Source organism: Hyla sarda, chromosome 4 (assembly GCF_029499605.1).
Source record: "Hyla sarda isolate aHylSar1 chromosome 4, aHylSar1.hap1, whole genome shotgun sequence".
In the NCBI taxonomy this organism is placed as follows: domain Eukaryota; kingdom Metazoa; phylum Chordata; class Amphibia; order Anura; family Hylidae; genus Hyla; species Hyla sarda.
This window is the reverse complement of record NC_079192.1, coordinates 328,463,773-328,487,158: the sequence shown is the minus strand read 5'-3', so window position 1 is coordinate 328,487,158 and position 23,386 is coordinate 328,463,773. Positions and strand designations below refer to the sequence as shown.

Genomic DNA, 23,386 nt, shown 5'->3' with positions numbered 1-23,386 from the left:
CAGCCCTCCCCTTCGGTCTAGCCACAGCTCCTCGGGTCTTTACAAAGGTGCACGCGCCAGTGATGGGCCTGTTACGGTCGAGGGTAATCTCAGTGATACCCTATCTGGACGACCTTCTCATCAAGGCTCCAACCAGGGCCCAGACTCTGGAGAATCTGGACATCACTCTCCAAACTCTGACTCGCTTCGGGTGGATGGTCAACCAGGAAAAGTCAGTCCTCCGTCCTACCCAGTCTCTAACCTTTCTGGGACTTCTTTTCGACACGGCCTCTGCTCGAATTCCTCTTCCGCCGGACAAACGTCTGGCGCTCCGATCGGGGGTCCGCTCCCTTCGGACCCAGGTATCAGTCTCCATCCGCACATGTATGAAAGTCCTAGGTCGGATGGTGGCAACTATGGAGGCCGTACCTTTTGCCCAGTTTCATTACCGTCCCCTCCAACTGGCGATTCTCTCTCGGTGGAACAGGTCTCCTCTGTCCCTCGATCGTCACATTGTTCTCCCTCTCGGGGTCCGTCAGTCTTTGCTCTGGTGGCTCCGCTCCCCCGATTCTTCTCCAAGGATGGTCGTTCCTTCCCCTTCACTGGCAGGTTGTTACAACGGATGCCAGCCTGTCGGGCTGGGGCGGCGTGTTCAGAGATTGGACGGTTCAGGGACTCTGGTCTCCCCAGGAGACCCTTCTTCCGATAAACATATTGGAATTAAGGGCGATTCTTCTTTGTCTTCTTCATTGGGAGTCCCATCTTCAGTCCCCTCCTGTCCACGTTCAGTCGGACAATGCCACGGCCGGGGAGTGCATAAATCGTCAGGGCGGCACTCGCAGCTCGGCAGCCATGGCTGAGGTGACCAAGATTCTCTCCTGGGCAAGGTTCCGGCCATTTCGGCGATTCACATCCCGGGGGTTCTCAACTGGGAAGCGGACTTCCTCAGTCAGTCCTCACCCGACCCCGGCGAGTGGTCTCTACATCCAGAGGTCTTCACGCACCTCTGCGACCTCTGGGGCATTCCGGACGTGGACCTCTTCGCGTCCCGGCACAATCGGAAGATCCTTCCGTTTGTGTCCAAGTTCCGGGACCCTCAGGCTCTGGCCATGGACGCCCTAGTGATTCCTTGGGCAGGGTTTAACCTACCCTATCTATTCCCTCCTCTTCCGCTTCTTCCCAGGGTGCTGAGGAAGCAAAGGCAGAGGACGTCCCCGCCATTCTGGTGGCTCCAGATTGGCCCCGAAGGTCATGGTACGCCGACGTAGTGAGGCTCCTGGACGACGCTCCACTGCGCCTTCTGCTCTGTCTGGACCTGCTCTCTCAGGGTCCTCTTTGCAACCCCAATTTACAGTCGCTACATTTGACGGCATGGCGGTTGAGACCGCAGTTTTGAGGGCCCTCGGGTTCTCTTCCCAAGTCATTCGCACCATGCTCAAGGCTCGTAAGCCCTTCTCTGCAAGGATTTACCACCGTCTTATTTTCGTTGGTGTGAAGTACAGGACTTCTCCCCGGTGACCTTCTCCGTTCCCCGTCTTCTCTCCTTTTTGCAGTCGGGGTTGGAACTGGGGTTGTCTCTCGGTTCTCTTAAGGGTCAGGTTTCGGCCCTTACTGTTCTTTTCCAGCGGCCCCTGGCTTCTAATCCTCATATCCGGACCTTTCTACAAGGAGTGGCGAACGCTGTTCCTCCTTATCGGTCATCTTCTCCCCCTTGGGACTTGAATTTGGTTCTGAGTGCCCTCCAGGGTGCACCCTTTGAGCCCCTTAAAGAAGTGTCTCTCCGCCTCCTTTCTTGGAAGGTGGTGTTTCTGGTGGCTATCACCTCCATCCGGAGGGTTTCTGAATTGGCAGCCCTTTCCTGCCGTTCTCCGTTTCTGGTGATTCACCAGGACAAGGTCGTTTTCCGGCCAGACCCTTCCTTTTTACCTAAGGTGGTCTCGGCCTTTCATCTCAATGAGGATATTGGCCTCCCGTCATTTTGCCCGGCTCCTTCTCATCCTAGGGAGCGCTTACTGCACAAGCTGGACGTGGTTCGGGCTGTTCGGTCTTATCTCTCCGTCACTTCTTCCTTTCGTCAGTGCGATTCATTTTTCGTCCTGACAGAGGGTCGTCGCATGGGACAACCTGCTTCCAAGGCCACCATTTCTAGGTGGATTTGGTCTGCCATTTCGGAAGCCTATAGCTGTAAGGGGAAGATTCCTCCTTTCAGGATTGTGGCTCATTCCACTCGTTCTGTTGGGGCATCCTGGGCTCTCCAGAATAGAGCTTCGGCCTTGCAGATTTGCAAGGCGGCTACCTGGTCGTCTTTGCACACTTTCTCGAGGTTTTATCGGGTTCATACTTTCGCATCAGCTGATGCTTCCCTGGGGCGTAAGGTGTTGCAGGCGGCAGTGGATCAGCCGTCTGCCTGATTACTTATCTGCCCACCCAAGGGACGGTTTTGGTACGTCCCACTTTCTGTGTCCCCCAATGGAGCCGATAGAGAAAAGGAGATTTTTTTTTAACACTTACCGTAAAATCTCTTTCTCAAAGGATCCATTGGGGGACACAGCTCCCACCCTTTTTTGGGGTTTTTCCTTGGTTCTCTGTCCGAGGGTGTGTTCAGTTATGTTTTTTCTTCTGGTTCTCGGACAGTTTTAGGTTTTTCCTTGACCTATTGATCTCCTCCTATTGCTCTGGAACTTAAACTGACTAGCTCAGAGCCTGAAGGCGGGTCTATCCTGCTGGGAGGAACTGACTTTTTTTATCACCATAGTGTCACACCTCCTAGAGATAGCAAGATACACCCACTGTCTGTGTCCCCCAATGGATCCTTCGAGAAAGAGATTTTACGGCAAGTGTTAAAAAATCTCCTTTTTAACAAAAAGTTCTACTTTGGTTTCATCTGACCATATGACATTCTCCCAATCCTCTTCTGGATCATCCAAATAATGCTCTTTAGCAAACTTCAGACAGGCCCGGACATGTACTGACTTAAGCAGGGGGACACGTCTGGCACTGCATGATTGGAGTCCCTGGCGGTGTAGTGTGTTGCTGATGGTAGCCTTTATTACTTTGGTCCCAGCTCTCTGCAGGTCATTCACTAGGTCCCACCATGTGGTTCTGGGATATTTGCTGATTTCCTGACCCTGTCTGTCTGCTGTACCTGTGTTCCTGTTCCTGCCTGCACCTGTAGCCATCCTGGTTAACTGTTTTCACAGTATCTGCTCAACTAGTATACACCGGTTCAGTTCTGCTGCGTCTCAGTGAGGAACCCCCTTTTGAATATGCTGTGGTCATTGCATTAGAAGGATTTCTGCTTAGGAGGATGTTAGTACCAGCTTCAGTTCTTAGTGGAGGAGCATCTAGGTAGCTGCAGGCAATCAACTGCAGCAATGGCAAAATACATCACTGCAGATTGAGGACCCATAGTGTCTGTCTTCTAAAGACAGTGGGTAGTTATGAGGTGATCCTTCATATTAGACAAATCTTAACTTTTAAAGAAAATCCCTTGACACTAGATTGATCACAGTGTCCCTCCTACAGATACCCAAATTGATAGGTTGCATTATGTGTAAAAGCCTCCAGTAAGTGTTAAATTGCCTCAGTTTAGGTGGTAATTTGCTGAGCAGGTTGTCACTGAAGCCTGTCCCAGAGGGTGGGAGGCAGTGTGCCAAGAATGGATAAGTAACCATCTCCTGTACAGTAGATCGCAAGAGTCCCCAGTTGTCAGACTGCCTCAATCAAAAGCTTAGCCCTTATCCTGTGGATAGGAGATACATTTTATTACATATACTCGTATGTGTAAAGAAACGATATGAGTGTATGCACCTAATAACTATGTGAGCGCATGCCCGGAACAAATTACATGCACGTATGCAAAGGACAAACTATCCGGGCATGTGTCCAGAGCAACTATGAGCGTGAAAACGGAACGAACCATGCACGTGCGGATGAACGAGCTATATGCAGAGAACAAACTATATGCGCGAATGCTCAAAACAAGTTATGAGCGTATGCACTAAACTATATGGCGTCTAACAACTGAGCCTCTGCACCAAACCACGAGGATGAACATATATACAGAACAAACCATATGAATGCATGCGCTGAAATGCTCTGAGTATGTGAACTATATGCGAGTATGCACAATGAACTATGTGAATGTCTGCACGGAACAAGCTAATTGTGCATACACCTGAAACACACTATGTGAGATAATGCAAGGAAACAAACTATATGAGCGAATGCCCAGAGTAAACTATATGCACGTATGGCCAAAAACTACAAAACCATGCGCATAAGTATGTGAACTATGATCTACTATACCAAACAAACTTGATGAACCTATACTCAGGACGACTATATGCTCGCATGCGCAAAACAAAGTGTATGTGTGTATGCCCAGAACAAACTATATAAGCGTCCGCCCAAGACAAACTTGATAAATGTATGCACAATACAAACTATATGCACGCATGAAGTAAATTATATGACCACGTACTCATGCACATAATACTCTCCATGCTGTACAAGCATGTGTGACATAATGCTACGAATGTACGAACAGCACAACACCAAGAGCGCATGTTTATCCTAAATACCACCAGTGTATGCTCAGCATAAATGCTACCAGTGCACATATAGTATGAACGCTACGAGCACGCACACAATATTAATGCTATGAGCGTATGTACAATACAACCCTACGAGCGTATGTACCGTATAGCGACTGCACAGCATAAATGCTACGCCCGTATGTATATAGTATGATTGCTACGAGCAGATACACAGTATAAATATTATGGTTACATGTGCAATACCACCAGCGTGCCATGCAGCAACACTGCTACTGCACAATGGCTACAAGTGCACGTGAAACAATAAACACATGACACGCCCCTCCTATCAACAGGAGGGCCGTGTTCGAAACCCAATAAATAAAGAGCAAATATGTAGAATGTGACCGTATGCATGGAACAAATTATAGGAGCGTGACAAATTGTAGGAGCGTGTGCACACAACTAAATGACCGTATGCGTGGAATGATTATAGGAGCGTTGCACCGAATAACTATATGATTGTATGTGTAGAATGACTATGGGAGCGAGTGCATTGAACAACTATATGACCGTATGTGTAGAATATATTATAGGGACGTGCACAGAACAACTACCGTATTTATCGGCGTATAACACGCACTTTTTAGGCTAAAATTTTTAGCCTAAAGTCTATGTGCGTGTTATACGCCGATACACCCCCAGGAAAGGCAGGGGGAGAGAGGCCGTCGCTGCCCGCTTCTCTCCCCCTGCCTTTCCTGGGGTCTAGAGCGCTGCTTCCGGCCCTTCTCTCCCCCTGGCTATTGGCGCCGCTGCCCGCTCTGTCCCCCTGACTATCGGTGCCGGCGCCGATAGCCAGGGGGAGAGAAGTGGCGCCGACAGCCAGGGGGAGAGAAGGGGCAGCGGCACCCATTGCCGCCGCAGCTGCCCCGTTGCCTCCCCCCATCCCCGGTGGCATAATTACCTGTTGCCGGGGTCGGGTCCAAGCTGCTGCAGGCCTCTGGCGTGCGTCCCCTGCGTCGTTGCTATGCGCTGCACGCCGAGGCGCATGACGTCAGTGCGCCGCGCCGTGCATAGCAACGGCGCAGGGGACGCGCGCCGGAGGCCTGCAGCAGCGCGGACCCGACCCAGGTAATTATGCCACCGGGGATGGGGGGAGGCAACGGGGCGGTGCCGCTGCCGCTTCTCTCCCCCTGGCTATCGGCGCCGGCACCGATAGTCAGGGGGACAGAACGGGCAGCGGCGCCGATAGCCAGGGGGAGAGAAGGGCCGGCAGCAGGGCTCTAGACCCCAGGAAAGGCAGGGGGAGAGAAGCGGGCAGAGACGGCCTCTCTCCCCCTGCCTTTCCTGGGGGTGTATCTGGGTATACACGCGCACACATGCACCCTCATTTTACCATGGATATTTGGGTAAAAAACTTTTTTTACCCAAATATCCTTGGTAAAATGAGGGTGCGTATTATAGGCCGGTGCGTGGTATACCCCGATAAATACGGTATATAATTGTAAGCGTAGAATAAATTATGGGAACGTGTGCACAGAACAAGTACATGATTGTATATGTATAATGCATTCTAGACATGTGTGCACTGAACCGCTATATAATTGTAGACTACATTATAGGCGCGTGTGCATGGAAACATCTACATGACTGTATGCGTAGAATAATTTATAGGAACTTGTGCATCGAACAACTATATGACCGTCTGCATAGCACCAAATTATAGGAGTGTGTGCACAGAACAACTATATAACTATTTTATGCTACGAGCGTGTGTACCGTATAAATGCTACGAGCGTGTGTACCGTATAAATGCTACGAGCGTGTGTACAGTATAAATGTTACAACCGTGTGTACCGTATAAATGCTACTACCGTGTGTACCGTATGAATGCTACGAGCGTGTGTACAGTATGAATGCTCCGACCGTGTGTACAGTAGAAATGCTACGACCGTGTGTACAGCACAAAAGCTACGATCGTGTGTACAGCACAAAAGCTATGATCATGTGCACAGCAACGCCCACTGTGACTTAAGATTAACCTAGCCTACCTCCATGACCAAAAAAAACATTTATTTTTTTTCCGGCATGCTACCGGGGGGAACCAAATGTGACACATGAACAGATATGACATGTGATATAATTACTCTACAGTGAGACATGAAAAGAGCACAGCAAATCTGATACCATGGGGCAGAAGTGGGGCCGAATCATGTAGACCCCTGCTGTGTAGCCCCTCCCCCCCCTCCTGAAAACTTCCCTGGTGTTCCTAGCCCATGTGGGAGCGAGGTCTGATGACAGACATCTCCATATACCTGCCGCCGAGACCCTGTCACTGCTATGTCTTGCCCTTCCAGCGCCCCTCAGGCATCCACAGACACCCCGACAAATGAGTGCAGAACAATGCAGCAAAAAAAGGGGAGGGGTGGAGGGGGGTGATGCTGGTGCCCTGAATCGAGTGTGTAAGTACAGGTAATGCCTATGAATCCCTAACCCCACCCCAGATATCGTGGGGGAGCGAGGTCTCCCCATGTAACCTACTGCGTGACCGCTGAAGGAGTGGGCCCAGACTGCATGCTGATTAGTCAGACAGCAGGCTCGGAACACGCCGCCAGTGCCCCCCACGCTTACCCCACACACGCTGAACATAATAAAAAAAATTGCTGCCTTGCCAACCGCAAGGGACCCGGGTCCCCAAATGCTGAAACCGGGAGCCAGGCTGGCCGAGGGTACCCTCCGATCCCCGGCTTACCTCCGGAGATCAGGCTGCGATGGAACGCCCCTCCCCCGGCCAACCCCGGCCACCTACCCGTACACCGCACTGCCGACTCTTTCGGTAAGCTGACTCTGCGCATCAGCTGATCAACGTCACGTGAAGAACCCGTGGCTTATAGTGCTAGTTACGCCGCGGGTTCTTATAGTGATAACCCCGCCCCCTCTCACAAATGCAGGCAAACATTTGTTAGCCTTCACACTTATACACAGCGACCAATTTAGGCAAAAAAGTGCTGCATTAATCTGGAGGTGAATCTAGCCCATACTCCCTGGGTATAATACACATGAGCTGGTCCCTAATCATATGTGTACACTAATGGGGCTGAGAGATATAGGGGGAGATTTATCAAAACCTGTGCAGAGGGAAAGTTGACCAGTTGCCCATAGCAACCAATCAGATCGCTCTTTTCATTTTTCAGATGCCTTTTCAAAAATGAAAGAAGCGAGCTGATTGGTTGCTATGGGCAACTGGTCAACTTTTCCTCTGCACAGGTTTTAATAAATCTCCCCCATAGTAGGCAACACTATAGAAAAAAAATACATAAATATCAAACAAAGTAACGGAGAAGTTCCTTCTCACTATTGATAATTAGCCTCAAATAAATCTAAAATGCATAATCTTTATTTGTATTTAAAAAAGCCTTCTGACTTTGCAAATACACCTTTGTATTAAGATAGTTGCTAAGTTGTTTTTATTGCAGGTAGCCAGCTGTTGGGGTGTCTTCCTGTGGGCAAGTAGTGTGCCGTATTTACCTGTAAAAACTGTGCGTGTAAAAATTGCAATAAAACATATATACCTTTTGCAACTTGTTTTTCTGGTGGCATTACATGCTGATGGCACATGTGAGTGCACCTTTGAAAAGTTCAACTTATCTAAAGTTTAACCAAGTGCACTTTATTTGGTGTAGTTTCTCTAGGAAAAAAAATGTAAGACGAAAATTATACCTGTCCTTATTATGCTTTGTGAAATATAATTTCTTACCACAAGAGGGCAAAATGTTACTAATTATCTGCTGTAATATGTCAACATACTGCCACAAGATGGCAACATTTTCTAAATTTTAATAATTTAAAGGAGAACTACGGGATTGAAAAATGTATCCCCTATCCTAAGGATAGGGGATAAGTTTCAGATCACGGGGGGTCCGACCGCTGGGGCCCCCCGCGATCTCCCGTACGGGGCCCCGGCTCTCTGGTTAGAGAGGGCGTGTTGACCACCGCACGAAGCAGCGGCCGACACGCCCCCTCCATACACTGCTATGGGAGAGCCGGAAATTGCCAAAGGCAGCACTTCGGCTCTCCCATAGCAGTAAATGGAGGGCGCGTGTCAGCCGCCGCCTCGTGCGGTGGTCGACACTCGCTCTCTATGCAGAGAGCCGCGGCCCCGTACGGGAGATCGTGGGGGGCCCCAGCGGTCGGACCCCCCGCGAACTGAAACTTATCCCCTATCCTTAGGATAGGGGATAAAATTTTCAATTCCGTAGTTCTCCTTTAATGTTTTTTTTTTTCTCTCTTAGGCAAATGCTTAATGAACTTAAGGAAAAAGACATCCCAGAACTAAGGAACAAACTTGCAGCAATAAATAGGGAAATACAACGTCTGAAAAATGATTTGGAAGAGCAGGAAACTCTCATAGCAACATTTATGTCTGAGGAGGAGAGTGCCAAGGCCTGTTTGCAGGACATTTCCCTCATGGAACGATATCAGGTAAATGCTTAAGTTATTCTTTCAACTTTTAATGAAAACAGCTATTTTAAAAAACAGTAAATTGTGATAGAACCTAATGCCACAGCATGTCATTCCCTACTGCATAGGATTTCCAATTCGTTAGCTACCTTATGTTGTCTTGCCCTTTGGTTTTGTTGACCCTACATTGCAATTTGTAGTGTACTAGGAAAATGTACGTCACAAAAATTAAAAAGTACCTGTCAACAAATAGACTTTTCTAAACTAACTCAGGCTATGTTCCCTAACTACTTCTAACACTCCTACCACCTTTTTATCTTTTATTGTTACTACTTATTTTTACAGGATATCACGAAAAAAGAAAACAAAAAAAACATAGACATCCAATATTTTCAGAATGCATACTTTGAATTCCTATCTACCTATAGCGGGCTTCCCCAAAGAAAAAAGAAACACATAAAGAAAGAGGATGACTACCAAAAAAAGAAAATAAGCACTGTTTTAGTGGCCAGTACATTATGCAAAATAAAACACAAAAGGGGGAAAATAAATAAAGGGTAAAAAGAAAACCCTACATCCCCCCCCCCCATTTCTTCACACAAAGAACCAACTCAGCCTCTATATATCCAATTATTCCATATGAACCTGAATTTATCTACTAAGCCCCTTTTTATATAAATTGCTCTCTCCCAAGCCACTATATTCGCCATCTTCTTAATGAGATATTTTTTAGTCAGGGGATTAGAGTCTTTCCAAAATTGAGCTACTAATTTTCTAGCGTTAAATAGCAATCTACCAACAGTGATTTTTGTATAAGCTGGTATTGTTAAGCTATCCAATCATCCCGATATGCAAGTTTTTAATTCCATGGGTATATCAATATCCCATACCTCCCTAATAAAATCTACTATTGATTTCCAGTATCTTTGGATGCATACACACTCCCAAAACATGTGTATGATATCCGCAGTATCATATGAACACCGCAGGCATTTTGCGTCTTTTCGGTAGCCAATCTTACAGAGAAGGGCCGGAGTTCTATATGACCTATACAAAATGTATAATTGAATTAACCTTGCCCCTTCTCTGAGTGCTTGAGTTGGGATATTGTCAAGAACGGACTTCCATTGCTCCCCACTGACATGTTCTTCCAATTGCCATTTAACCACATAAAGACCAAGGATGTACGCGTATGTCCTGGCTCCCTGGTACTTAAGGATGCGTACATCATGGGGAATTTCGGTTCCTGCCACGCAGGGACCGGACCGGGACGACTGCTGATATCGATCAGCAGGCACCCGCACAAATGCCCAAGGGGGTCATCAGACCCCCCCATGTCGGCGATCGGCGCAAATTGCAGGTGAATTCACACTTGCGATTTGCGCTGATTCCGGGTCATACGGGTCTATGGTGATCCGGAATATAAGGGGGATCGCGGTTGTCTTAGACACCCACGATCCCCCTGAAGGGATAGGAGTGAGATGGCAGGGGTGCCACCCCTCCTATTCCTGCTATTGGTCGTCAAGACGCGACGACCAATAGCGGGGTTAACTTTCAGTTTCCCCGTCCTGCCCACCCACAATAGGCGGGGCAGAACGGGAAAACCGAAGGGGACCGGGGACGAAGTCCACTTACCCATTGGCGATGGCAGTGGGCAACGATCGGCTGTGGCAGCAGGCGGCAGAAGAGGACGGCTATGTGGCTCTCTGGATCCTACGGAAGTCGTTGAGTTGCCTAGCAACATCTGGAGGGCTACAGTCTGAGACCACTATACGATGGTCTATAAACTGTAGCCCTCCAGATGTGGCAAAACTACAACTCCCAGCATGCCCAGACAGCTCTAAATGATGGCCCTCTAGATCTTGCAAAATTACAACTCCTAGCATGCCCACACAGCTGTTTGCTGTCTGGGCATGCTGGGATTTGTAGTTTTGCAACATCTGGATGGCCACAGTTTTGAGATGACTGTGCAGTGGTCTCTAAACTATAGCCCTCCAGATGTTGCAAATCCCAGCATGCCCAAACAGCAAACAGCTGTCTCGGCATGCTGGGAGTTGTAGTTGCGTACCTCCAGCTGTTGCATAACTACATCTCCCCCAGCATGCCCTTCAGCAATCAGTACATGCTGGGAGTTGTAGTTTTGCAACAGCTGGAAGCACACTGGTTGGAAAATACTGAGTTAGGTAACAGAACCTAACTGAAGGTTTTCCAACCAGTATGCTTCCAGCTGTTCCAAAAGTACAACTCCCAGCATGCATGGTCTGTCAGTACATGCTGGGAGTTGTAATTTTTAAACAGCTGGAGGTTTGCCCCTCCCATGTGAATGTACAGGGTACATTCACACGGGTGGGTTTACAGTAAGTTTCCTGCTTCAAGTTTGGGCTGCGGCACTACACTACACTAACACAAAATAAAGGGTAAAACACTACATATAAACCCCTTACACTGCCCCCCCCAATAAAAATGAAAAACGGATTGTATGGCAGTGTTTCTAAAACGGAGCCTCCAGCTGTTGCAAAACAACAACTCCCAGCATTTCCAGACAGCCACTGACTGTCCAGGCATGCTGGGTGTTTAGCAACAGCTGGAGGCACCCTGTTTGGGAATCACTGGCGTAGAATACCCCTATGTCCACCCCTATGCAATCCCTAATTTAGTCCTCAAATGTGCATGGCGCTCTCTCACTTCAGAGCCCTGTCGTATTTCAAGGAAACAGTTTAGGGCCACATATGGAGTATTTCCGTACTCAGGAGAAATTGCACTACAAATTTTGGGGGGCTTTTTCTCCTTTTACCCCTTATGAAAAGGAAAAGTTGGGGTCTACACCAGTTTAAAAAAAATGTACATTTTTACAATAACATGCTGGTGTTGCCCCATACTTTTTATTTTCACAAGCATTAAAAGCAAAAAAAAGACCCCAAAATTTGTAACGCAATTTCTCCTGAGTATGGAAATACCCCATATGTGGGCGTAAAATGCTCTGCGGATGCACAACAAGGCTCAGGAGTGAGAGCAATGTACATTTGAGGCCTAAATTGGTGATTTGCACAGGGGTGGCTGATTTTACAGCGGTTCTGACATAAACGCAAAAAAATAAATACCCACATGTGACCCCATTTTGGAAACTACACCCCTCACGGAACGTAACAAGGGGTGTAGTGAGCCTTAACACTCCACAGGTGTTTGACGAATTTTCATTAAATTTGGATGGGAAAATGAAAAAAAAAAAAATGTTTCACTAAATTGCTGGTGTTACCCAAAATTTTTCATTTTCACAAGGGACAATAGGAAAATATCCACCCAAAATTTGTAACCCCATTTCTTCTATGTAAGAAAATACCCCATATGTGGATGTAAAGTACTCTGCTGGCGAACTACAATGCTCAGAAGAGAAGGAGCGCCATTGAGCTTTTGGAGAGAGAATTTGTTTGGAATGGAAGTCGGGGGCCATGTGTTTTAAAAAGCCCCCATGGTGCCAGAACAGTGGACCCCTCCACATGTGACCCCATTTTGGAAACTACACCCCTCACAGAATTTAACCCCTTAAGGACTCAGCCCATTTTGGCCTTAAGGACTCAGACAATTTAATTTTTACGTTTTCATTTTTTCCTCCTCGCCTTCTAAAAATCATAACTCTTTTATATTTTCATCCACAGACTAGTATGAGGGCTTGTTTTTTGCGCGACCAGTTGTCCTTTGTAATGACATCACTCATTATATCATAAAATGTATGGCGCAACCAAAAAACACTATTTTTGTGGGGAAATTAAAACGAAAAACGCAATTTTGCTAATTTTGGAAGGTTTTGTTTTCACGCCGTACAATTTATGGTAAAAATGACATGTGTTCTTTATTCTGAGGGTCAATACGATGAAAATGATACCCATTATTATTATACTTTTATATTATTGTTGCGCTTAAAAAAAATCACAAACTTTTTAACCAAATTAGTACGTTTATAATCCCTTTATTTTGATGACCTCTAACTTTTTTATTTTTCCGTATAAGTGGCGGTATGGGGGCTCATTTTTTGCGCCATGATCTGTACTTTTTTTTGATACCACATTTGCATATAAAAAACTTTTAATATATTTTTTATAATTTTTTTTTTAATAAAATGTATTAAAAAAGTAGGAAATTTTTTTTTTTCCGTTCACGCCGTTCACCGTACGGGATCATTAACATTTTATTTTAATAGTTCGGACATTTACGCACGCGACGATACCAAATATGTCTATAAAAAAAGTTTTTTACGCTTTTTGGGGGTAAAATAGGAAAAAACGGACATTTTACTTTTTTATTGGGGGAGGGGATTTTTCACTTTTTTTTACTTTTACCTTTACATTTTTTTACATTTTTTTTTACACTTGAATAGTCCCCATAGGGGACTATTCATAGCAATACCATGATTGCTAATACTGATCTGTTCTATGTATAGGACATAGAACAGATCAGTATTATCGGTCATCTCCTGCTCTGGTCTGCTCGATCACAGACCAGAGCAGGAGACGCTGGGAGCCGCACGGAGGAAGGAGAGGGGACCTCCGTGCGGCATTATGAATGATCGGATCCCCGCAGCAGCGCTGCAGGCGATCCGATCGTTCATTTAAATCGCGAACTGCCGCAGATGCCGGGATCTGTATTGATCCCGGCACCTGAGGGGTTAATGGTGGACGCCCGCGAGATCGCGGGCGTCGGCCATTGCCGGCGGGTCCCTGGCTGCGATCAGCAGCCGGGATCAGCCGCACATGACACGGGCATCGCTCCGATGCCCGCGGTTATGCTTAGGACGTAAATGTACGTCCTGGTGCGTTAAGTACCACCTCACCAGGACGTACATTTACGTCCTGCGTCGCTAAGGGGTTAATAAGGGGTGCAGTGAGCATTTACACTCCACTGGCGTTTGACAGATCTTTTGAACATTGGGCTGTGTAAATGAATAATTGCATTTTTCGTTTTTATGGACCACTGTTCCAAAAATCTGTCACACACCTGTGGGGCGTAAATGCTCACTGTACCCCTTATTACATTACGTGTTGGGTGTAATTTCCAAAATAAGGTCACATAGGGGTCCATTGTTCTGGTACCATGGGGGCTTTGTAAACAAGTGGCCTTTCCAGACAAATTTTCTCTCTAAATGCCCAATGGTGCTCCTTCTCTTCTGAGCATTGTAGTGTGCCCGCAGAGCACTTTACATCCAAATATGGAGTATGTTCTTACTCAGAAGAAATGGGGTTACAAGTTTTGGTGGGCTTTTTCCTATTTTCCCTTGTGATTTTAGTGATATATTTTAACAAAAATTTGTCGAACACCTGTGGGGTATTAGGGCTCACTATACCCATTGTTATGTTCCATGAGGGGTGTAGTTTCCAAAATGGGGGTCACACGTGGATTATTATTTTTTTTGCGTTCATGTCAGAACCGCTGTAAAGTCAGCCACCCCTGTACAAATCACCAATTTAGGCCTCAAATGTACATAGTGCGCACTAACTCCTGAGCCATATTGTGTGCCCGCATAGCATTTTACGTCCACAGATGGGGTATTTCCGTACTCAGGAGAAATTGTGTTACAAATTTTGGGGGTCTTTTTTTCCCCTTTACCTCTTGTGAAAATGAAAAGTATGGGGCAACACCAGCATGTTAGAGTAGACCCCAACTTTTCCTTTTCATATGGGGTAAAAGGAGAAAAAGCCCCCCAAAATTTGTAACGCAATTGCTCCAGAGTACGAAAATACCCCATATGTGGCCCTAAACTGTTTCCAGAGAGTGAGAGAGCACCATGCACATTTGAGACCTAAATGAGGGATTTGCATAGGGGTGGACTTGGATGCAAGCGTTTCAATTGCCTCCGCTACCAAAAATATTCTGTGCCAGTGATTCCCAAACAGGGTGCCTCCAGTTGTTGCTAAACTCCCAGCATGCCTGGACAGTCAATGGCTGTCCAGAAATCCTGTTGTTGTTTTGCAAAAGCTGGAGGCTCCGTTTTGTAAGCAGCGCTGTACAATAAGTTTTTCATTTTTATTGGTGGGGGGGGGTGTACATGTGTTTATATGAGGTGTTCAACTTTTTATTTTGTGTAGTGTAGTGTTTATAGGGTACATTCACATGGGGGGGGGGGTTTACGGTGAGTTTCCTGCTAGAAGTTTGAGCTGCGGCAGAACATTTTCCACAGCTCAAACTTGAAGCAGGAAAATCTCTGTAAACCCCTGCCCGTGTGATTGTACCTGGTACATTCACATGGGGGGAGGGCAAACCTCCTGCTGTTGCAAAACTAAAACTCCCAGCATGCACTGACTGACCGTGCATTTCTGTTTTGGAAACAGGTTCTGTACGATAAGTTTTTCATTTTTATTGGGGGGGAAGACAGTGTATGTGTGTGTATATGTATATTACTTTGTGTAGTGTAGTGCTTTTAGGGTACATTCGCACTGGCGGGGTTTTAGGGTGAGTTTGAGCCGAGGTGGAAATTTTGCCACAGCTCAAACTTGTAGCAGTAAACTCACTGTAAACCCCCACCCGTGTGATTGTACCCTGTACATTCACATTGGGGGGGGGGGGGGGGGGCGGGCAAAACTGAAGCTGTTGCAAAACTACAACTCCCAGGATCTGACAGACCGTGCATGCTGGGAGTTGTACTTTTGCAACAGCTGGAGGCACACTGGAGTGGAAACCTTGAGTTTGGTTCTGCTACCTTACTCAGTATTTTCCAACCAGTGTGCCTCCAGCTGTTACAAAACTACAACTCCCAGCATTTACTGATCGCCAAATGGCATGCTGGGAGATGTAGTTATGCAACAGCTGGAGGCACACAACTAAAACTCCCATCATGCCGAGACAGCCGTTTGTAGTTTTGCAAGATTTAGAGGGCCACAGTTTAGAGACCACCGCACAGTGATCTTCAACCTGTAGCCCTCCAGCTGTTGCAAAACTACAATTCCAAGCATGCCCAAACAGCTGTCTGGGCATGCTGGGAGTTGTAGTTTTGCAACATCTGGAGGGCTACAGTTTAGAGACCACTGCATAGTGGTCTCCAAACTGGCCCTCCAGATGTTGCTAGGCAACTAACTGCAACAAAAACAAATAATTCAACTTCCTCTGGAGTTTTTCACCAGAGTAACCCTTTAACATCATGATATTTAGACAAATGTTCATTTACTCCCATGAATTGTTTCCATAGGCAATAAACTATAGATGTCCTTTGTTATGGCAAATCTGTCCTCTGCTTCTGTTTATTTTGGATGCAACAGTGCAATAGCTGATGTTATTGTCTAGAATGTATTTGATGTAATTTGGCCTTCAGCATTACACAATGTTTTTCAGCACTCAGTGTGAACAGGGATCTGTTATTAAAAAAATATAAAGAAAAAGTAGAGGTGCCATAAATCATAACGTTTAATTAGTCTATATTAAAAACCACCACCAAAGGAAAAAGTGACTTCGTAGTGAAAAAGGTAAAAAAATAAATATATAAATATGTATATATAATCACTATCTCATCTAGACAAACAATATCTAAAGTCAACTAGTAACAAGGGAAGATTTGAAGGTTTCTCAAAAAAGGCTCCATAGACATTAAACAATCATAAACTTTTGAGTAGTCGCAGGGAGGCTATTATACCTCCTCTAGCACGTTTTCAACGCACTTTTCTGTTCCCAATGTCAGTCACAATATACACAGGATTGTCTTCAGGGAAACTAACTGCACAATAGTATACTTGCATGTCCTAATTAAATTGGTTTAGATAGAAAAACGCCCATGGCTAATAGCAACAAAATAAAAGTACTCAGCAGAGGATCAAATTAAATACAGGATAATGTGATGATCTGCATATTAAAGCCCCCTCATGGCATTTGTTCCAAAATCTCCTATTTTTCCTAGAATATTAAGTGGAACATAAGAGAGGCGCTAAGTTACACATACTGAACATATACCCAGATGTAGTTCATGGTCCAGAACACTGCGGTCAGTGAAGGAAACAGACCATGACCTAAATGGCAATAGAGAAATGCTTTGTATATTAACAAATTTGGTCATACAAAGTATGACCATCACTGGGATATGTATGAGATGATTTATAACAATTAATTATATTTTCTTGGTGTGTTTATCACAATAAACAAACCTCATTGATACATAGAATAAAACTAAGTTGTCCCTAAAGACTGAGGTGCCCTAAAAAAACATAACATTTATTAATTCATTAAAAGAATCACCATATAACTCATAACTGAAATGTGATACCAATACAGTGATAATCAAATAATAAGTGTACTAAAATGGCACAAGTCGCCAACAAACCATCATCATTAACACTTGGTCACTGACATAGATATCCTAGTAACCAATACATATGAGGTGCACACAGTGTTGCGAGCTTACCTCATAATAAAAGAGAGAAAAATCATGGACATATAGTCGCATCCCATCTACACCTGCGACAATTTCTCTTTTGTCACATGGGCTTCCTCAGGTGACGCTAAGGGAATGTGCAAACAGAAAGTGCAAACAAAATTATAAATATAGACTGTGTTATCGCTACTCAAACTAGTAGCCCTGTCCAATAGTGACCATTAGGGCTGCACGATATATCACATAAGCAATTGAAACGCTCTTTTTGCGATATAGCGATACGGCCCCCGGGAAAATTTGAGATTATCTGCTCGGGCCGGCTCCCGTGCGCTGGTCCAGACGGGGGCGGCCAGAGCAGGTAAAAACAAATTTAAATACTAAAAGTCAATGTTTCCCAACCAGGGTGCCTCCAGTTGTAGCAAAACTACAACCTTCAGCATGCCCGGATCGGCAAAGGCTGCCGGGCGTGCTGGTAGTTGTAGTTTCACAACAGCTGGAGGCACCCTGGTAGAAAAACACTGAGCTAATTAATAGGGCGCAGGGAGAAAAAAAAAAATCCTGCTCACCTACTGCCGGTCCCTGCAGATGCCGTTTCCCTCCATGCGGTCCGGTGTCTCCTCTCTTCACCATTCACCTAGCAGGACCTTTCCCTTTTCTGCCAATCACTGGCCGCAGCAGTGTCACATGTCAAGCCAATGATTGACTGATTGGGAAAGGTCTTTTTCGGCAGCAAACACACTATGTTTCCCGGATCCAGTGGGAGGTTTGAAAACTTCCTGGGAAACCCAGTGTATTGCTGCAGTACAAAATGTGACGGGGGGGGGGGGGGGGGGGGGCTTAATGTGACAGGGAAGGAAGATTGTGACATGGGGGGGGGGGGGGAGAATGTGACAAGCAGGGAATGTGACGGGGGAGAATGTGACATGGAAGGAAGATTGTGACGGGGGGTGAATGTGAAAGGGGGAGAATGTGACAGGGAGGGGGTGAGATGTAATATGGGGGGAGAATGTGACAGGCAGGGGTGAGATGTGATATGGGGGAGAATGTGACAAGGGGGGGAGAGAATGTGACAAGGAGGGAAGAATGTGATGGGGGATGTGATATGGTGGAGAATGTGACATGGAAGGAAGATTGTGACGGGGAGAATGTGACAGGCAGGGGGTGAGATGTGATATGGGGGAGAATGTGACAAGGGGGGGGGAGAGAGAATGTGACAAGGAGGGAAGAATGTGACGGGGGGGATGTGATATGGGGGAGAATGTGGCGGGGGGGAGAATGTGGCAGGGGGAGGGGGGAATGTAACGGGGGGGGGGGGATATGGGGGGAGAATGTGGCAGGGGGAGGGGGGAATGTAACGGGGGAAGTGATATGGGGGAAATGTGACATAGGGGGAAAATGTGATGGGAGAAGATGTGACCATGAGGGGAGAATGTGACAGGGGGAGATAGAAATTGTTTATTTATGGAAGATTTTGACATTTTCCAAAAAATAAAAAATACAAAAAAAATAGCAAACAGCAATGCACCAAAAAGTGGACAGAATTAAAATCCAGGTAGTATCAACAATAGCATTATGATTCAGCATCATTGTACATCCATGCAAAATAGACATAGATCCTAATAAAGTATCCACATCCAGGTTTGGTGAAGAGAATAAGGCCAAAGGCTCCTCAGGGCCTAGCAGAACAACTTGATAGGAGGGGCTATCAAATAGCTATAAATCATTGAGTAAGTAACATTAGGAGCATTGAATGAAATAATATAGTAAACTGATCTATTATGCTATACCTTTCCTAATAAGTTTTATCCTTCAACCCATAGACTAGTTTAGTAGCTCTTTTCTGAACTCTCTCCAAAATATCTATATCCTTCTGGAGATACGGCCTCCAGTACTGTGCACAATACTCCAAGTGAGGTCTCACCAGTGTTCTGTACAGCGGCATTAGCACTTCCCTCTTTCTACTGCTAATACCTCTCCTTATACACCCAAGCATTCTGCTAGCATTTTCCGCTGCTCTATTACATTGTCTGCCTACCTTTTAAGTATTCTGAAATAATGACCCCTAAATCCCTTTTCTCACATACTGAGGTTAGGACTGTATCACATAGTCTATACTCCGCCCTTGGGTTTTTACATCCCAGGTGCATTATCTTGCACTTATCCACATTTAACTTTAGTTGCCAGAGTTCTGACCATTCCTCTAGTTTACCCAAATAATTTTCCATTTGGCATATCCCTCCAGGAATATCGACCCTGTTACAAATCTTTGTGTCATAAGCAAAAAGACATATCTTGCCATCGAGACCTTCTGCAATATCACTGATAAAGTTATTAAACTAAATGGGTCCCAGTACAGATCCCTGAGGTACCCCACTGGTAACAAGACCTTGCTCGGAATATATTGCATTGACTACAACCCTTATTTTCTGTCACTCAGCCACTACCTAATCCAATATGGAAGTCCAAGCTCAATGACTGCAGTTTATTGATAAGTCTTCTGTGTGGGACAGTGTTCAAAGCCTTACTTAACTGTAGATAAGCGATGTCTACTGCAACTCCACCATCTATTATTTTAGTCACCCAATCATGTCAGTAAGATTAGTTTGACATAATCTCCTTTAAGTAAACCTGTGTTATTTTTCATCTTGCAATCCATGGGATTTTAGATGTTCTACAATCCTATCCTTAAGTAGAGTTTCCATTAATTTCTCCATTATTGATGTCAGACTTACTGGCCTGTAGTTGCCTGATTCCTCTCTGCTACCTTTCATATGAATAGGGACAACATTTGCTAACTTCCAATCTTCTAAAACAAGCTTACCTTAAAATGACAACACTGAAAGACAGGACCAACAAAGGTATGCATCCAACAAAAGCTAGGACAAAAAGAGAGAAGAAGCACTCTGTAGAAGTTCCAGTTCTTCACCTAGGGATTGAGGTCGGCCTACTATTGGCCACATCCATTTCACATAATCATCCCATGGAGACTAGACAAACAAGAATCGGCCAAAATTATTCTCCTTTACAAACTGTTAAGTACTCATTACGCCTAACATTCGCAATCCTGTCGAAGAGAGAGCCAATAAAAAGGGGATATTACTCATTTGGCTGCAGTGAGAACCAGAATGACCAACCTGGTGGATGGCTTACCAAGGGTTACACAGCGCACGTTCAGCAAGTTTGTTGCAGGATCTAATGGAATCCAAGCAAGAGATAATATAGGAGAGCTTGGACTCCTTTCCAATAGGGCAACAAAATCTGATAATCCCAGAAGGTATGGGGGCACCAATCCCAAAGTATCCTGACAACGCCAGCAAAGGGAGGAACATTGTGGAAAAACCCTATGCAGGGTTTCAGGGGTGTGGGCCACCAATACAGACTTTTATATTGGAAACACAGGCAGAGAAATCAGCTCCTTGAGAACAAATAATTGTCGATTTGTGGGGGGAAGTGTTCTTCCCAGGTACGCTTCACACTTTTCCATAGATTTGTCCCACCCAAGCTATGAGCATAGAGTTCTATCTGCTTATAAAACTCAAGGGTTGAGCGCAGAAGATCTTTTGGAGAGAGGAGAAGGGTAAAATAGTCCTCCATATAGAATCCACCACATCAGCTAGATGGAGTAACTTTGCCTTAAGCCAAGGAACAATAGTATCCACGTCACAGCTGCTTACAACCAAGGGATTATAAAAGAAGGAAACAAGGAGGGATTTCAGGGAAATTTGGGGAAGAGCAGTGTCCCAAATCCCTTACGTAAACCTCATTGGTTCCAAAAGCCTGGCAGAAGACACCGTAGAGGGAGAGGAGTACAGCAGCACACTGGGGTGAACAGGGGAGAACCACAGCTTTGGATCTCAGTCCTCTTAGTATAAGTCCAAAGCGAGATCAAAGCTGGAATTCCACCCAAATGGGCAGCAAGATAGTATTTCATCTGGCATAGCCAGCCCTCCACAGGAACACCTGGCCGGCAGTACTGAGACTCTGTGATGCTGTCACTACAATTTCATACTTTGTCTTCTAAGTAAGATATATTTTATTAATAAAAATTACAAAATAATAATCCTATGGTTTGTGAATTATACCTACATGTGTCTTATGACCCATGTTTGTTTGTTTTTGTTTTTTTGAACATTCTTTTTATAGATGGAGTTAAGAGATGTAGAAAGAAAGATAGCCCAGCATGCCACTAAACTTCAAGGAGTAGACCTCAGCCGCACCGTTCAACAGGTGAACCAGGAGAAGCAAGAAATACAACATGACTTGGATAATGGTGAGGAGATGAGTTTCTGTTTATAGCACTTGGTTAACATGAGAGCGGAATCACCGACAAAACTAGACCGCTGGTCAATTACGATAAATGGCTAAAACTTAGCTTTTAATAATACAAGCATAAAAGAGAACTCATGCTCACACATAGATATGCACAAATGTATGAAAAAAATATGCACCTAACCACAACCTGCATATCAGTGTGTGTCACAAGGGTCCCATGGCAAGAACAGAACAGTAAGTACTCTGGTACAGATGGTATAATGTACTATACTATTGTGAGATAGAGGAGAGACAAAAATATGATACTGATATACAAGAATATCCCCCCCCCCCCCAAATAGATATTGTATTTTTTCTCTATAGGAGATGGAAATACGGGGATAAGTGCTCCCTAACTCTGTCCCACCTGCACCAGCTGTCCCTGCCTTTTTGAGGGACCCACCGCCTTAAAAGGGTGGCCTCAACCACGGTGCCATTCCCTTACCTATTATAAGTGTCTGAGAAAACAACTAACGAGACATAGGAGGTAAAGTAAACAATATATAGTGCCACACACAAGTGATAGTAAATAAAAATCTGTACAAAATATTTTACAAAAATATAGTCAAGCCCTCATCAGGGAACAAGATACCACATAATATATATGTTCCAATGCGTTTCCCCTGTCTAGTAAACCACAGGTTCATCAGGGAACAAAATAGATCATAGTAAAGATGGATGAAACAATGAAGGGACAGTAACAAAGATTTGAAACCTTGTCCAGTGGTGGTACAGGATATACAAAATATATACCTTCACTGCAATTACAGAGTAACCTAGATTAGTGGTAAAAACAATACCCTCATAACTGGTATTAATAAGCAATGTACAGACAATTAGTGTCAGGTAATATACTGGAAATGCGTTCCACTTACCGGAACGACATCACTTCAGTGTGTGCGCATCAACACAGTCGCCACTACAATAATGGCGCATGCGCATAAATGCGCTGGCCATATACCCAGCAGCACACAGAACAATACTGCCTGCATCAGAAGTGGCACATGCGCATATTTATATATATTACTGTGGAGTTAGAATTTTAAGGGGGAAATCATGCAACAAAAGCATAGAATATTATAAAACTAAGATGATAACTGTAATTATATTCATCGTCCTTACAGTCTCTCTCTTTCGTTATGTTTTTCACTTCTTTAGCATTTCTTCTGAGTAGCCAATATTAATTGGCCCAATATAGTTTATAACCTATCAGAGGTCTGGGCAATTTGTATACCTGTCCGATTATCAGGGATTGGAACTATCTATCTTGTTTAACACATAAGTTTGTGCTACATTTGTCGTATTTATATAATCAATCAATATTGTAATACCCTCTGGTTTTGTTGCATCATAATAATGACTAATGGTGAATTACCAGAGTAGGGAGCATGCAGTTACAGTTATCATCTTAGTTTTATAATATTCTATGCTTTTGTTGCGTGATTTCCCCCTTAAAATCCTAACTCCACAGTAATATATATCAATATGCAGCCAATATTGTTCTGCATATGCGCCGCTGGGTATACGGTCAGCGCTTTTATGCGCATGCACCGCTATTGCAGTGGTGACTGTGGTGATGCGCATAAGCTCAAGTGATCTAGTTCCAGTAAGTGGAACGCATTTCTGCTAGATGGAACGCACGCCACCGGCACTCGGGGATTCGGATATCCAGATGTTGTGCCATCTGCATAGAAGGCGGGTAAGTGATCTATCACTGTGTCTCCACTATATATAGTGGCTTTGGGAG

At 45.1% G+C, this 23,386-nt stretch overlaps 1 protein-coding gene across 1 annotated transcript in view; it reads left to right on the top strand.

The window, feature by feature from the left end:
- The window catches only part of RAD50 (RAD50 double strand break repair protein), a 252,502-nt gene that overhangs the window by 95,359 nt on the left and 133,757 nt on the right, over window positions 1-23,386 (top strand). The window contains exons 15-16 of the mRNA XM_056575038.1: window positions 8,810-8,999; window positions 21,472-21,598. Of these exons, the coding sequence (XP_056431013.1) occupies window positions 8,810-8,999; window positions 21,472-21,598 (317 nt within the window). The remainder of the gene's footprint in view (window positions 1-8,809; window positions 9,000-21,471; window positions 21,599-23,386) is intronic.